The sequence below is a fragment of the Ixodes scapularis genome, unplaced genomic scaffold, assembly GCF_016920785.2.
Source record: "Ixodes scapularis isolate PalLabHiFi unplaced genomic scaffold, ASM1692078v2 PGA_scaffold5__190_contigs__length_132052651, whole genome shotgun sequence".
Lineage (NCBI taxonomy): Eukaryota > Metazoa > Arthropoda > Arachnida > Ixodida > Ixodidae > Ixodes > Ixodes scapularis.
The window spans coordinates 100222335-100238839 of NW_024609880.1; the positions used below are offsets into that span (position 1 = coordinate 100222335).

General features: G+C 54.6%; 1 protein-coding gene across 1 annotated transcript in view; it reads left to right on the forward strand.

Annotated features, from left to right (window-relative positions):
- The window catches only part of LOC8026094 (metallo-beta-lactamase domain-containing protein 1), a 55000-nt gene that overhangs the window by 1849 nt on the left and 36646 nt on the right, over window positions 1-16505 (forward strand). Inside the window, exon 4 of the mRNA XM_042293838.1 lies at window positions 1587-1749. Within this exon, the coding sequence (XP_042149772.1) occupies window positions 1587-1749 (163 nt within the window). The remainder of the gene's footprint in view (window positions 1-1586; window positions 1750-16505) is intronic.

Consider the following 16505-nt stretch of genomic DNA (forward strand, 5'->3'; position numbering starts at 1 on the left):
ATTTATATGTAAAATTGATGACCGGACAAGTGCCCATCCCCATTTTTTCGCGATTATCTCCAAAGTTTGAGTGGGCACTTGCTTGGTATTTTACGGTATGTACTTCAAGTAAAGTAGCAGATACACGGAGCAAAATGTACTATAAAGTTTATATACTGATCCGACCCTTGCATTTTGTGTATCTTTATTCCACTATACGTTTCTGTATTTAGATGCCTATTCCAGAGCCGTATATGGAGAGAGTTTGGTCAGTCTATGATCTCGCCACCGTAACGCATCTCCCAAGTGAGCCAATCAGCACGTGGCGTAGAGCGAGAGGCATGAGCGCATTCGCATGAACTTCCGGCTGCTCCCACCTGAGTGGGGAGGGCCGCCATCTTCGATCATTCTCCCGGAGGAATGCGTGAGATTGGCATCTAAATCTCGATTATTGCCTTTTATATCGCTGGCTCTGGCAAGAAAATGACATTCTGTTATTCCTCGGTGGGTTAAAAAGCTAATAAATGAAGATTTTTCGGCGTATGGCCACAAACTTTTATTCAGGCGAAAGAGAAGTCGGCCCGTAGCAGACGACGCATAGCCTCACCAGTGCTCTTCTCCGACAGTGTTGCTCAAAAATGGCGGTCGTCTCCTCTCTGCTCCCTTCTTTCTTTCTCGCTCCTTCGGCGCTCTCCTCCCTTTCATTTACTTTTCTCCTCTCCGGCGCCTTCGTCGCCCCACCCACTGGCCAAACTCTCCTAATATACGACTCTGGCCTATTCATGTTTATGTAGTTAGTATTTACTTGTTTATTTTCCGGCCCCCAAGACTGCAACAGATCCCCAATCCGGCCCCTTAGCCGAAACATCCCCTTAGCCGAAATGTTTGGAGACCCCTGATTTAACACAACCAACTTATGAGGCACCTATTTGTATCGGTCGTATAGCTGCTATTACTTCACTCATAAAAATGACCAGATGATGCAGCAACGTAGACTTTCCATTTTTCCAGGGGAGCAGGCTGAGAAGTTCTCCGAAAGGGAAAAAGGGTGCTCCCCCCCCCCCCGGAACTACACTGGGATTCCATTTCCCATGTATTTTGTCAATTAAGGCAACGTGGGCATTATTTTGTTTACATGCCACTACTAGAAACTCATTACATGGCACGTAAACAGCGTCTCGGTAAGGATCATGGTAACGATACGGCATTTTTTTGTTAAGGGTTGGTTAACTCTTATATTCGCCCTTCCAGTATTTCTGAAAACTTGACAAAGCAAAATTTTGTGATATAAATTTAACGACTAAATTTGGGAAATGTACTTTGAAGTCGGGAGTTATACATTTTTCGGAAAGTACCAGAAAAAAATACTTTAAAGTACAAGTACATACTCAGAGAATGTACTTCAAGTAAAGTACAAGTTTTCTAAATCTACTTGAAGTACTACTTTTAAGTACAATGTACTTAAAGTACTTCCCAGCACTGCCTTGAGGTCTACTCACTATCCATCAATCGGAGCTCGGCGTTTTGACATCACCACAACCCCTGCAGAAGATGCAGACAAACTTGCGCTTTGCATAGCGGTAATTCGGTTCAATCGTTGCTTGCAGAAGATGGACTATGACGTTCACGTCATCAAGGAGGGCTACTCGCTGATGAGCAACGATGGTCGCACCATGGTTGCCAATGGGACGTCCACGCTTGTTAGAGGGACCGGATTCAACGTCATCGTGGACACCTTGTCGGCGTGGGACAAGGATTTTCTCATTGAAAGTAGGTCTCGCTAAATTTGGTATTTACTTATTCTTCTCTCAAAATATTACTCCGTGTATTATTCCTGTAGGCCAACAGCCAAGTAGCCCTCCCCATTGATATGTAATGAAACCTTTGAGATGTAATTTGCAACACGTCAGTGATAGTGCTTGTTTCATGAATGGATGGGTGGTGCTCTTTGCGACAAGTGGTTGCTTGCACCGTCTAGCCTGCAAATTTCAAAAACTTCTTTAATCATGACGCTTTTTTTTTTGTTTATGATTCAATGATTGTCTTTGAGCTATTGTATCTTTGAAACTTGGGCGAGTTGGTTCTGCAATGTGGAATTAAAAACAGCACGAAGACGGACAAAGGACAAGTAGACGCACACATACAGAGCTAAAGCCAGCTCTGGAATAATTTTGCAAAGAATTAAGGAAAAGAATTAAAAAGAATAAGACGCACACTACCACTTTTTTTTTATGAATTGAAGTGCTTTGGCTCTTCGGTTCATCTTGAAAGGACTGCTCTCCCTACCAGACCCAGCTGGCTGCAGTGTTGTCGAAGAACCTTTCGTTGTCATTTGTCAAGAAAATGTTCCTTCCGGTTCTAAATGCTATAATTGTTGTTGGGTCGATGTCGCAGAGACACGAGACATGTTTCTTGAGCGGGAAGATCCAAATGACACTGCTCTGTAAACTTGGCCTTTATTCTGTTATGTTAAAGCTGATAGGAGGCGCTAGTAATTACATAACATATTACATAAACAACAAAACAAAATAACAACCGACAAGAAAATGCCTTGCAAAATTCAGTCTCTGTATCTAGCAGGATGGTGGATGCTTTTGGATCGTTACACTTGGACGCACTTGTCCATTCTTTGGGGCTTGGTCACTCTGTTGTGTATACTTCGTCTCACCCTAGCATGGACTAACCGCGAAGACTGTGCTAGCGCGAGCGGCAAGCCTTGACTGCCTTGACTAGAGCACTTGCTGCACGAGCGCTCGTGCAGCCGCCGCGGCTTCATTCAAAGCGACTAGCTCGCGCTTTTAGCACGCGTGGCTAACAATAGTCCATACTAAGGTGAGACGAAGTTGTGGGGACCGTTGGTCGCCCTTCCCCGATGGCCGGTATAACGGCCGTGGTTCGGGACGCACGGCCTGGTTGCCGTGAGTTCGAACCTGTTCGTGAAGCGTAGGAGAGCTGCCTGGCTTGGGGGGCTCTCCTCCTCACTCTCTCCCGGGGGGACCTTTTTCCGTCCCCCTGCTCATCCGGGACCTGGTTGTTTTGGGTGAGGACGACGCTTGCGGGGGGAGGAGGTCGACGCACGTTCCCGACATCGGGAACTTGGGGGACTCCTCCCGCGGATGCGATAGAGATCGGACGTGTCGCGAAGGACTTCCTTTGCCCGCTCCGGACTGCGCTCTCGGGACGGTGTCGACAGGGTGAGCCTTTCATCTGACCTTGTCGGCGCGGGGGTTTTGGGGGACAGTGTGTCTTTTGGTGTTCCAATAAACACCGTTGGACCCAGTCCTATTGTGGTACGTGCTCCTCCTTTTTAGAGAAGCGATCAGTTGTGCGGCCGACGTTCGGACCCGCCCGTAGCGGTGTTCTCGAGAGAAAGCTGCGGGGTGTGGGAGTAGGCTTGGCGTCTCCCGCTTAGAGACCGCCGCTGAACCCTTCGGTTACCACCACCTGTGACCATCCCACATATTCTGGCGCCCAACGTGGGGCCACGACTTCCTTTATCGCGGTCGTGGCATTCGTTGAACGTTTGGCTAGCACTGTTGTCTGCCCTTTCACGCCATGTCGACAGGTCAGCCCAATTTTCGGTCGCTGATCACGTTGGCAGAAGTGGCTACGAGAGGGCTCACTTCTGATCCCCTCGTACCCATCGGTGACCCGGCAGCCTCTTATGCAAGCCGTGTGTTGTCGCCGAGCCAGCCAGGTGCACCTCTGATTGGAGGAAACGCCTCGGTTGATGGGCCCACGAGAGCTTCTCCTTTCCGAGACGGCTCTCTGTTGCGGCCAGAGCCCTACGCCGCTCCTATTAGAGCCAGCGTTGTGGGCTCCCTCGATGCCACTCCCTCCGGAGGCGGCGCAGATCACCGGCATTTGGGTGTAGCTACTGTTCAAGCTGACGCCCTGCCGGGCAGCCACATGACGACTTCTCCTGTCCGAGACGGTTATCAGGTTCGGCAACCGCCCGGTCGCTTCCCGATGGGAGGCAACCCGGCGGCTGGACCGAGCGCGCCCCTCTTTTGTGGTGCCGCTCGGAGTTCCGTGCAGTTCGGCGCCTCCCCCCTTCGGGACGGCGCGCTGCCCGATGGCCACGAAGCGGTTCCTCTGCCGCGAGACAATATCCCACCCTGGTCCGCGCAAAGCACGACCCCGATTGGAGTCAATGCTTCCGGCGACTTGATTGAGTTGCCCGCCGACAATGTCCGTCCACCGGCTCCGTGCGACCCCGCTCCCTTCCGAGCTGGCGCGTCGCCCGTTAGCGGCCTGGAGGCTTCTCTGTTTGGAGATGGCCCCCGGGCTCCGCCGGTGTCTAGCGCCGCTCCCTTTGGGGCTGGTGCTGGGAGCTCTCATGATGTGCTGCTACAAGAAGCGGCGCGAGTCATTGAAAGCTTGACCGGTGCAATGCAGTCAGTACTGCAGGCACCCAGGGCACTGCGACCACCTGTGCGAGTCCCAATTCCCAAGTACAAGGGTTACGGAGACTCCATAAGCGCGAACGACTTTCTCGAGGACCTGCTCCATTACCAGCAGGCCACGGGAATGGTCGATCAAGAGGTTCTTGGCCGAGTCCTGCCTGTCGCACTGACTGACCAAGCTGCGCGGTGGTTCCGCCTTTGCGGACAAAACGCGCTGACTCTCGATCAATTCCGGGCCCTGTTTCGCCAGGAATTTCTCCCCGCTGACTGCGAAAGGCGGATGAGACGGGAGTTGGAGCGGCGTACACAGCACCCAGACGAATCGTTGCTGGAGTACGTGAGGGCGATGCAGGAGCTGTTCCTTCTCGCTGACCCCTCGGCCCCTAATGCGGAACGGGTTGAGCGTGTCATTCGGCAGGCGCACCCGACTTTCTCCGCCTACCTTCGAGGCAGCCGTTTCCATTCACTCGATGACCTGGCACTCGAGGCTCGCCGCATTCAAGGTGACATTCTTGCGGCTCGAGCCTACCGGCCCCCACCCCCACCCACGGCATCTCTTGAGCCGCGGTGCGCGTGGAATGGCGACCCTGTCGCTCCCCATTCCCGCCGGGCCGAGGCCTCCACGGCATATGCCAACGCCCAGGGTCGAGACGCACGAGAGATTTCTGATCGGGCGCTTGATCCATACTCCTACGGGTTGCGAAGATCCGCTGCCAAATCGCAGTCGGGCCCGCACAGTCAGGACCGCGTTGTGGGTCCTAGACGCGAGGAGAGGCGACCTCGAAACGAGCCTTTCGCTCCGAACGAGAGGAGGAATTCCCCGAGACCTGCCGGACGGAACCCTTTGGCTCCCGAAATTCGATGCTATCGCTGTGACCGCATTGGTCACTTGGCGCGAAACTGCACGAATCCACAGGCATCGGGAAACGGGCCAAGCCGCCGCTAACGAGGCCGGCGGCTCGACGGAAGGCTGGAGCACCTGGTTTTGCTCTAGCGCCGTCGGCGTACCGGGCCGATGGTTTGTCCGGTGCGCCCGCCCCGTTCCTGGCCTTGACGATCGCTGGCCGAACGTTTAAGGCTCTCCTGGACTCCGGAGCCAGTGCTTCGTCGTTCGGTGAGGACGTGTTGGCGCACCTCCGGACCCATTCTGTCCGATTGAGAGAGTGTAACACGGCATTTCAGCTCGCAGCGGGGGGCACTGCTCTTTCGAGCGGCTCCGTGCGGCTGGTTGTACGCTGGGACAATCGGGTGAGGCGACATCGCTTTGTGCACCTCCCTGGTCTTTCTGTGCCGGTAATTTTGGGTCGAGACTTCTTGGCTCAGACTGGCATAGTCATTGATCTCGGCAACGCTGGCTATCGTGAAGGCGCTTTCGGCTCAGTCAAGCCGTTCGCCGAACCCCCCGCCGCCGCTCCGGCCTCTTTCCCGTTGAGCAGCCGCAACAACCGCGGCCACGCGGGAGACGCTGTTTCCCGGAAACCGGTTGTGGACCCTGCGGTCGCGCGCCCCCCTCTTTTGGGAGCGAGCGCCGCCGCGGCGTCCCGAGTCGCCACCCACCCGCTAATTGCTGGTTCTTGCGGTCTGGGGAGGCGCGACAAGGCTCGTCTTGCGTCGTTGTTGTACTCTTACGACTCGATGTTCACGGATCGTCCGGGCTGCGCCGATTCGGTGCGGCATCGGATTGACACGGGAGAGGCCCCTGCTTGGAAGTGCCATCCCCGTCCCGTGAGTTTGGCCAAACGAAAGGCCATTGACGCTGCCTTGGTCGAGATGATTGACACCGGCGTTGTCCGGTCGTCGGAGAGCCCATGGGGGTTCCCCGTCGTTCTCGTTCCGAAAAAGGACGGCAGCTCGCGCCTGTGCGTGGACTACCGCAAGCTGAATGAGGTCACTTGCAAGGACGCTTATCCGTTCCAAAGCATTGACTCGATCATATCCAACCTGGGCGGAGCTAGATATTTCACTACGCTCGACGCCAGCAGAGGGTACCTGCAGGTTCGGATGGAGCCCGGTGACGAAGAAAAGACCGCATTTGTTTGTCACCGTGGGCTTTTCGAGTTTACTCGGATGCCCTTTGGCCTAGCCGGAGCTCCAATGACATTCCAACGGCTAATGGACAATGTCTTAGGCAATGCCAGATGGTCGCATGCAATGGCTTACCTAGACGACATCGTCGTGTACTCCGACACCTTCGAGGACCACTTACGTCACTTGAAGGATGTTCTCGAGAAGCTGCGGGCTGCGGGGATCACTTTGAACCCCAACAAAGCCCAAATCGCTGAGACCCGTATCTCCTTACTGGGTTTCGTGATCGACGACGGGCGCGTTGCGCCCTGCCCGCAAAAGCTCCAGCCTATTCTGGAGTATCCGAGGCCGTCTGATGTCAGCTCTCTGCGCCGCTATCTCGGACTGATGAATTTTTATCGTCACTTTATTCCGGGATGTGCGGCCCTCCAGGCACCTCTCACTCGTTTGTTGAGGAAGTCTGAGAGATGGAGTTGGGGTCCCGAGCAGGAGGCGGCTTTTATTCGTCTTTCCAACGCTCTGGTTGACACAGCCAACTTAAGGCTGCCCGACCTGAACCGGCCGTTCGTGATTCAGACTGACGCCAGCAATCTGGGTCTCGGGGCAGTTTTGCTCCAGGAACACGAAGCCGAGCTCCGACCGGTGGCCTTTGCCAGTCGATCGTTGACGCCGGCGGAGGTCAACTACAGCACCACGGAGAAGGAGTGCCTGGCGATCATTTTTGCCCTGTCCAAGTTCGACATGTTTGTCGATGGAACCACCTTTGTGGTAGAAACGGACCATATGGCACTTGTGTGGTTGCAAAGGCTTCGCGAACCCTCTGGTCGTCTAGCAAGGTGGGCCTTGACGTTGCAGCGCTATACCTATGTGGTGCGCTACAGGAAGGGGAGCTCGAATGTCGTGGCGGACGCCTTGTCGCGTGCCCCCGTTTCTTGCCCGAACCCTCCCGCGTCCGATGCCCCGGCTCAGCACGTGGCGCCGCGTGAAGCCGAAAGCCAGTCCCAAAAGGAGGCGATTCCGCCACATTCCTCGGACGAAATCGTGAACCACCTGAACCTGATTAGTTCGGTGGGGATTGCGTTCAGCAGAGAAGAGCTCCTCAGAGCTCAGCAGGGTGATCCTTTGTGTCGAGAGATGATCGACGAGCTCAAGAAAGAGCTGGACTCCGCGGAGTCGGACGGCGCGGCCGTCGGGCGAATAGCAGCTGGTAATGCTGTGGAAAACGCCGAGCACCGAGAAACTGCTGGTATTGCAGTTGGTGCGTTGGATTCATACCTGCTTGACGCTGACGGACTCCTGCTGCTGTACATACCATCCGAGAACGACACTAATGCGTTCAAAGTGGTCGTACCCCGCAGTCTTAAGGGCGCACTTATGCACTTTTATCACGACACGCCCCTGGCAGGGCACGCGAGTGGCCCCAAGACTTATTTCAAGTTGTGTCATTTCGCCACCTGGCTGGGCATGAAGCGCGACGTACTTCAGTATGCGCGTTCGTGTCACCTGTGCCAGAGCCTCAAGCCACGAGGCGGCAAACCCCCGGGCCTCCTGCAGCCAGTTCAAAGCCAGCAATCCTGGTCTCTGGTGGCGTGCGATCTGATCGGCCCCCTATCCAAATAGCCCGAAAGGACACCAGTATTTGCTGGTCGTCACCGACCACTTCAGTAAATGGGTAGAGCTTTTTCCTCTGCGCAAACTGACGGCCCGGGCAGTGCTGGACAAGCTGATGGAGGTGTTTTCCCGTTTCGGATACCCTCAAGCTTTGATTTCTGACAACGCCAGCATCTTCACGTCAAAGGTATTCGCCGATTCCTGTGCAGCCCTTGGCATAAAGCACAAAAGGACGACGACGTACCACCCCCAGTCGAACATCACCGAGCGTGTCAATCGCAACCTGAAGCCTATGCTTGCAGCGTATGTGGAACGACACCGGGATTGGGATGCCTATCTACCCGAGATCGGGTTTGCACTCCGCTCCACGGTGAACAGATCGACAGGTTTCAGCCCTGCTCTCCTCAATCTTGGGAGGGAGCTGCCGAACCCCATGGATCGGGTCTTGGCGGCTACAGGCGACGGGGGCGGCGCGCAGCCAGCCTATGCTGACTACGCCCGGCGGTTGCAAACGCGGATGGAGGCGGCCCTGTCGAAAGCCCACCAAAATCTGTGCGCAGCCAGAGCCAGTCAGAAGGCTCAGTACGACCGTTCACACCGGGATGTCCGCTATCAAGTGGGCGATCTGGTGCTCAGACGAACGCACGTCTTGAGCGACGCTAGCAAAGCCTTTTCTGCTGCGCTGGCACCGAAATGGTCGGGCCCCTACCAAGTAAAAGAGACTGTTTCTCCTCTCGTGTATAGACTGACGGACCTGCAATCCAGGGACGTGGGCGGGCCGGTGCACGTCGGCGATCTCAAACCCTACATTAGCAGGGATGAGGCGGCCGAGGAAACGTGTCGCATGCGTCAGCAGACACGCACGAGGCGTTCCCGCGACGGCCCCTCTGGGCCACAGCCGCGCTACAATCTGCGGAGTTTTCGGTCCTAATGTCCGAATAACTTCGTATGACTGAGGCCATAGTGCTGGCTATGTCGTCTGCCCAAGCCGCTTATAGCCAACGGACGGGTTTCCGGGGGCTAGAAAGCCGGATAATGTGGGCAGCTTCCGTGTCTGCTGGTGGGGTGAGCTCTGTACTTTTTCTCAGAAATTCTCCCCCTTGGACTCCGCCGCAGAGCAGACCCTAGTTGGTTTACTTTGCGTGTGGACAAGGAAGAACAAATGGCTTTTCTTTGTGTGTCTCCTGCCCTCCCTTGTCGGCGGTAGAAGACAGACCCCAGCCATGTCGTTCGCGCTTTCGGAATGACTTCTTCCCGGCTCGACAGACGAACCCCCGGAGTGTTTGGGGGTGCCGTCAGGTCTGAGCCGCTTTTGCGCAAGGTCCATCATAGAGGCGCGCGGCAGTGGCCTGGAATGCCGCTGCCCCCGCTCTGGTGGAGGGGGACGGGTGAGCCAGGCGGAAGTGCTTTCCCCTTTTGGGGAAGCTTGCCCCCTCATCTCGCAGACGAGGCGTCTTTTCGTCGCCTTTGCTCTCCGCCGCCCGAAAGAAGGCTCGAGCGGCATGGCCTAGCTTTGCCTTGCTGCTCGCCTGACGGTGGGCCACCAAGAGATTTATGTGGCTCCTGTCGGTTGCCGACCCCGTTTGGAGACAGCAACCTTTCCCCCGTTGGACTTGCGTCGGTCCGCAGGCTCGTCGTTTCCGTTTTGAAATGGCTTGAAGCCTGGCCGACCAGGACCTGGCTCGCCCGCTCCGTGACACCTGATACTCGCGGAGCGGAGCGGCCAGGGACGGCGGGCCACTTTGTGACTCTGGAGGCCACCCGTCCCATTGGAGGGGTTTGCCAGAAGCCACCATGTCGCCGACCGCCAAGCACGCAGGGTCATCGTCGTCAACATCTTCGCCGTCTTCGCCGTCGCCGTCGGGCACTCGGGCCGGGGGTCAGCGTCGCCGGGGTGGCCGTGGCGGGCCGAGGATGTAGCGGTCGCCGCCGTCGTCTGTGTCCCGGGCTGGAGATCGACGTGGGCGCCGTCGCCAGGATCGTCGTGACGGCCCCGGGCAAAATCGGATCCTGGGGAGCGGACGGCGCTTGCCTGCCCCACGTTCGGCAACTCCGGTCGGGCTCTCTGTGGCCACCTGGACCTCCCAGGACGGCACGGAGCCCCCTCGGTTCTACGTCTCGAGAAAGCCCTGGGGGGACCAGAGACGACCGGAGCCGGGGCATGCACTCGAACGCGTCCCCTGGCCGTTCCGGGGCCGCACGGTCAGCGAGATGGACACCCGAGCGCGCGATGCCTGCCTCCCGTCTCGGCCGGGGGACATCTTTTGCCGCGTCTGCGGCGGGCTGCTTCTTCACGGCGACGGGCACGACCGGTCGCTGTTCCACCGGAGCCGGGCCAACGGCGGGGACGGCGACATCATCGGGCCACGGCGCGTGGACGACCCGGCGGAGCACCCGGACGCCATCCGCTGCTTCGGCGCCCGGCTGGCCCGGGACCCTGTGTTTGCTGCAGCCGCCCTGGCAGTGGCCGGGCTGCAAGGAGTGGCTGTTCCTGCCCCGGCGACTGTGCCGCCGGGATCGCCAGCGCCGCCCATCGAAGAGCAGGCCGGGCCCAGCGGACTCCAGGACCTGGTCGACATGGATATTGACCTCGACCTGCTTTGACCTGGAGACCGCTGGGCAGAGACGACGACTTCGAGCCCCTTTGGGCTCGGGTAAGCCTGCTATTCCTTTTTTTTTATTTATGAGAGCCGGTGGGCCTCCCTCTTACATCGGGGAGGCCCACCAAGCGTTTTAAGGAGGGGGGGATGTGGGGACCGTTGGTCGCCCTTCCCCGATGGCCGGTATAACGGCCGTGGTTCGGGACGCGCGGCCTGGTTGCCGTGAGTTCGAACCTGTTCGTGAAGCGTAGGAGAGCTGCCTGGCTTGGGGGGCTCTCCTCCTCACTCTCTCCCGGGGGGACCTTTTTCCGTCCCCCTGCTCATCCGGGACCTGGTTGTTTTGGGTGAGGACGACGCCCGCGGGGGGAGGAGGTCGACGCACGTTCCCGACATCGGGAACGTGGGGGACTCTTCCCGCGGATGCGATAGAGATCGGACGTGTCGCGAAGGACTTCCTTTGCCCGCTCCGGACTGCGCTCTCGGGACGGTGTCGACAGGGTGAGCCTTTCATCTGACCTTGTCGGCTCGGGGGTTTTGGGGGACAGTGTGTCTTTTGGTGTTCCAATAAACACCGTTGGACCCAGTCCTATTGTGGTACGTGCTCCTCCTTTTTAGAGAAGCGATCAGTTGTGCGGCCGACGTTCGGACCCGCCCGTAGCGGTGTTCTCGAGAGAAAGCTGCGGGGTGTGGGAGTAGGCTTGGCGTCTCCCGATTAGAGACCGCCGCTGAACCCTTCGGTTACCACCACCCGTGACCATCCCACAAAGTATAGCGTCACTGTCTCTTATGGATCTGTGCTCGTCTGGGAAGTAGTCTTCTTCTGAGCGATTGTAGTCTTCAGCTCGTCACGAGCTGAAGACGGTTTGAGGTGCTAGCGGTTTCTGACATACATGGTAGTAGGAGATGTTTGTACCGTGTAGCGTCTTGGCTCGGGTCAAGCTTGTGTAACAATTGCCTTTTGCTAGGCATTCCTGTGTCTTACCCAGACAGGCTGGTCCTTTGTAAGAGCCGGGAGAGCCCAAGTGTGGCAGTCTCCATGCTTGTGTTATTCCCGTCTTTGACGCTTGAGGAGGTTTCGGTGGGCTTGAGTGGGAAACTGTGTTTTCAAGTTTTGCGGTAGGGCTGGGATGAACGTTCTCAGCTTTCTACCTATTAGTAGCACTGCTGGTAAACTCCTCCAAAGGCTGGGGTGGTATTTGAGGAGGACCAAAGCAAGATCCTTGCCTTTGCTGCTGGACTTGGTCAGCATGGATTTGACAGTCTGCATGGTTCGTTCCATTTGGCCATTTGACTGGGGGTACAGTGGTGATGTTTTATGGACAATGTACCATTCTTGTAAGAATGCTTTGAATGCTGCCGAGTTGGTCACAGATGAGCATGCTAGGGATTTTAAATCGTGCACACACGTCTCTCAGAATTGAAATGAGTGCTCTTGCTGTTGTGATGTCCATCTGTTTCACTTCTACAAACTTTGAGAAGTAGTCCACTATAAGAAAGTAGGTGCTGCCTTGACAATGGAAGAAATCCAAAGCCAACTTTTCCCATGGACGAGATGGCAGATTTTGGTCGAGCAGTGGTTGGTGGAGGTTTGCTTTTTGGTTGGATTGGCAAATATCGCAGCTTGAGATGAGGGCCTCGATGTCTTTGTTGAGAGTCATCCGAGAGACACTCTGGCTTGCTACACCTTTGCATGCCACGATGTGCCTGATGCAACTTTTGAAGTACCGTATTTACACGATTGTAGGTCGACTCGATTGTAAGTCGACCCCCCCACATCGCACATCAGCAAAAAAAAAAAAAAATTTTTTTAGATGCGCATTTTATTGCAAGCACGTGAGAATGGCAAAGTGTCTGTTTCGAAAGCCGAGCCTCCAACACACGATCGATGCCTTCTGCCGTGCTTTGGCTGCGCATGCATGTGCGAGGTGCATGAGATGGCCAGGCGTTATCAGAACTAGAAAGTTCACACTGTAGGCGGGACAACTGAAGCTGCTCACTGTCGTTATCACTCCATTCGCGACTAGACTACAACTCGTCTGCACTGGTGATGTCAGTCCCGTCGTCATCACTACTACGTTCTCGAAGCATGTCGTCGGCGTCGTCCAATGAAATCTCGCACTTCGCAAATGACAGGATCATCTGCACCTTCCGTGCTTGTTCGGCGATTGCGTTGGACGTCACGGGTAGGGACCGATTGCACACTTTTGCACCGTACGTTGCAAGCCTGACCTCCAACTCCGCAAGGCATCCCCACCTATCCAGACTTTGGCCTGCGGAAGCTTCTTCGTTTGCCGTCACACCGGTCACACTTTAAGATTCCGCGCCACCGCAGACTCTACTGGAGCATCACCCACTCCGACGGGTCGAACTTGCGTCCAACAGCGCAGTTGTTGGTTGCTTCTGAGTGAAGAACGGCCATAAACGAGCACCGAAAACCTAAACTGCCAGGATCACGCGTTTCAATACAAATGAACATAGTTAGCGCACCAGCATAATCTTGTACTTGATCAAACGATGTGCGACCGTGAATCGTCCGAAAAACTGCGAAGAGAAGCCACGGCGCCGCGGGGTGAGCGAGCCAAGCGAGCCGTGAGTAGACCTTTGTGCCGGTCAGAAATCGCCGGCGGCGGCGCGCCGGTGTTTGTACCTCCGGCGGCGGCGTGTTCACGGCGCGGGGATCACCGGATCGGCGGCAGCGTGGCGCGGAAGAGGGAGGGGAGGGGGTAAATTAGAAAGTGAGGGGGAGAAAGAAAGGAGTCATTTGAATTTGGAAAACAAGATGCAAATACCATAAAAAGGAACACTTTTTTTTTGTGGAGAATTACGTTGCCTTTGCTGTGAAGAGTGCGTCCGTTAGAAGAATCAGGTACTCCGGCTTCTTGTTTATTATCTTTTGTAAGAGAATATGCCGCCGGCCGCAGTTGAGGCGCAAGATCCGCCGCAAGACTACACTGTAGCAGGACGAGGAGTGACGACAACAGGTACTTTATCACCGCGTTCGACCTCACCACGCGCTTATCCCGCGCCCCGTGCCTGACAAGTCGACCGAGCACGTCTTTCGATCTTTAAGAACTCCTACTCTCATTCGGTACGCCACAGCCGTCATCACCGACAATGACAGGATCCTAACCTCACGTTTGGCTTCACGGTAGTTCACTGACAGGTGCATTCAGAACATCCTAACAGTACCTTGCGCTCCCGAAGCTAACGGCTTTGTCGAACGCGCCAACGGAGAAATCCTTTCATGTCTGTGAAAGAACGTCTACGGCGACATCGACCATATAGCTTTAACGAGCAGCCGCACGCCGGACTCCAGACATACCGTTCGGCTTTGTCCCACGTCGACCAATGGAATTTTCCCGGCTTCCCGACCAGGTCGGCGACGTCCACGCGAACCGCGACGCTGCAAAAGCGAACCTCGCTTACTACCTTCACGGCATGAAGCGTCCTACGATGCTAAACATCGACCAGCTCCACACAGCGTCAGGGACAGGGTATGGTACACGAACGGCCTTTGCACCTCGAAACTTCTTGGCACGCTTTTCCACGGACCAACATGGACAAGCAAACCTACACCATTTCCAGGTTTAACCCGCAAGGCACACTGGACTGCCGCCAAACTGCCACGCAACAACATTTTTTTTTTTTTTTTTCATGAACAATTAGCGATTGACGTCGATTTCAGTGCAACTGTCTTTGCACCGCGGCAGATCTTCCGATTACACGCGCTTCACTCTGACGGTGCCCTTCACGATGGCTAGACGCGCAACAGAGGATCACAACAACATTAACAAAAATATGCGAGGACGCAAAGATTATGAGCTCGGTAGTGTAAGGTAATACGCTGGCGGCAAAGACCCGTAAGGAGAGCCTCCCCGCCCCGACCGGATGGGAGCCCGACTGCAGCTCGACTTCGACCCCTGATGCTGGATCCCGGCGGCGTGGGAAAGAGAAAGAGAACCCCTAGGTACACGATATGACTGGAACGAAAACGAACGCGAATATAGCCCTCTTGTATCAAATTATTTCACAAAGTTTTCAATAAATCGTTTTGCAGTCTACAAAACCGTTCATTTCGTTATAACACTCACAGGCGAGTTGGTGAAGAACTTCCATAGTAATCGGAGATATGGAACGATAAAAATAACGGACAAGACAAGAAGTCTCAAACACAGCTTCTATACACCTTTCCAAAAAACCCTCGACCCCAGGGGCAAAAAACCGTTTTCAAGCCCAGTCACTGAGTTTGAAAATAGACTCTCACCGGCGTCCCTCCCAACCCTAACCGAGTGAACTGTGATTTCAATAGGCGCAGCCTGCGTAGGCGCAGTTTCAAACGCTGCTGGCGGCTAAATTCTCGTCTTTTCCCGCTATATTTTGTGTTTCATGGTTCATGTATTTTCCTGAAGACATTGAGAAAGCATTGTGCCACATTTAAAAAAACAAAAAAGCAACAAAAAAAAAAACTGTTAAAGGACACATGCAAAGGAAAAAAACATTTTTTTTAGACAGCTTAGATGGAAAAAGGATGCCATAAAACGATTTTACAAAGAAGAAAAAAAAATTTTAGAGCTATATTTACGGCGCTATACGAATTTGTAGTTGGCGCTCGCGGGAGCCGCCGCTGGTCACGTGGTAGGCCCGCGCGCCGCCGCGCTGCGTCGCCGCCGCACGCTGAGTGTTGTGCGAACGCCACTTCAATGCGTTTCTCCACGCCGCCGTCGCCGCCGCCGCACAAGTTCGTCTGCTTCGGGGCGCCGCCGCCGTCGTCTGACCGGCGCGCAGGTCTATCACGTCTGCTTGCGCTTTTTCAGGAGTTTCCTTTGGGCTCTAAAAGTTACTTATTCATCTTAGTTTTTTTGTTATACTTCAAACAAAGATGAATAAGTTACTTTTAGAGGCCATAGGAAGCTTCCGAAAGAACGCAAGCACCACGTGATAAATAAAGACCAGTCAGGTGATAAATACAGACCACTTTTCCGCGGTGCCCGCGGGCGCCAACTACAAATTCGTTTTGCGCCGTAAATATAGCTCTAAAAATTTTTTTTTCTTCGTTGTAAAATCGTTTTACGGCGTCCTTTTTCCATCTAAGCCGTTTAAAAAAAATGTTTTTTTCCTTTGCATGTGTCCTTTAACAATATTTGTTGGGTATGCGCGCGACGGAACGAATGCGACTGGAATGTATAGTTGTAGTTATTTGTTTTTTTCTTACGATAAGCTTCGACGGCGCCGCGGGATTCGCCGCATGTGAAACAACAAAGCGCTTTGCTGTCAAAAATAAATTGCAACAGAAGAGGGCCGAAAGGCATGCATTCTTTACGCTCACAAATAACGTGTTTACCGATGGACAGGACACGGACATACAGTTGAGGAAGTGTTAACATTCTAACAATATATCGTACGTACCACACGATGCAGCGTTATCTGAAGAGAATTTATAGGAGAAAGATCTCAAATAACACAGTCACAGTCGACGACAGTTGCATCTTGGCGATCGGACGGAATCCTAGAAGACTTCGTCTTGGGGCACGTGTTGGGGAGAGCTTCCTTTTTTCACAACCGCACCAAGGCAAAGAAACAAACGCGACTGACCCGTTTCTCACCCCAACCTGGAAAACTATTTTTGGAGATGACTGAGGATTTTACGCGGATTATCTCTGGGAGGGGGGAGAACAATGTTCGCAAAATCGCGTCGAGGGTTGTTTGACGTTTTTCACCTCCTTCGTTTCCCGTGAATGTCGAGCAGAAAAGCTTGAATGGCAGGCACTTACCAGCCTTATTTCTCACAGTGGAAGATAACACAAAAAGGGTACGCAGCGAGCATAAAAAAACATTAAGTGGAAACTTTCAAGAGGGGCGAGAAAGCTTCGAATGAAAAACCGCA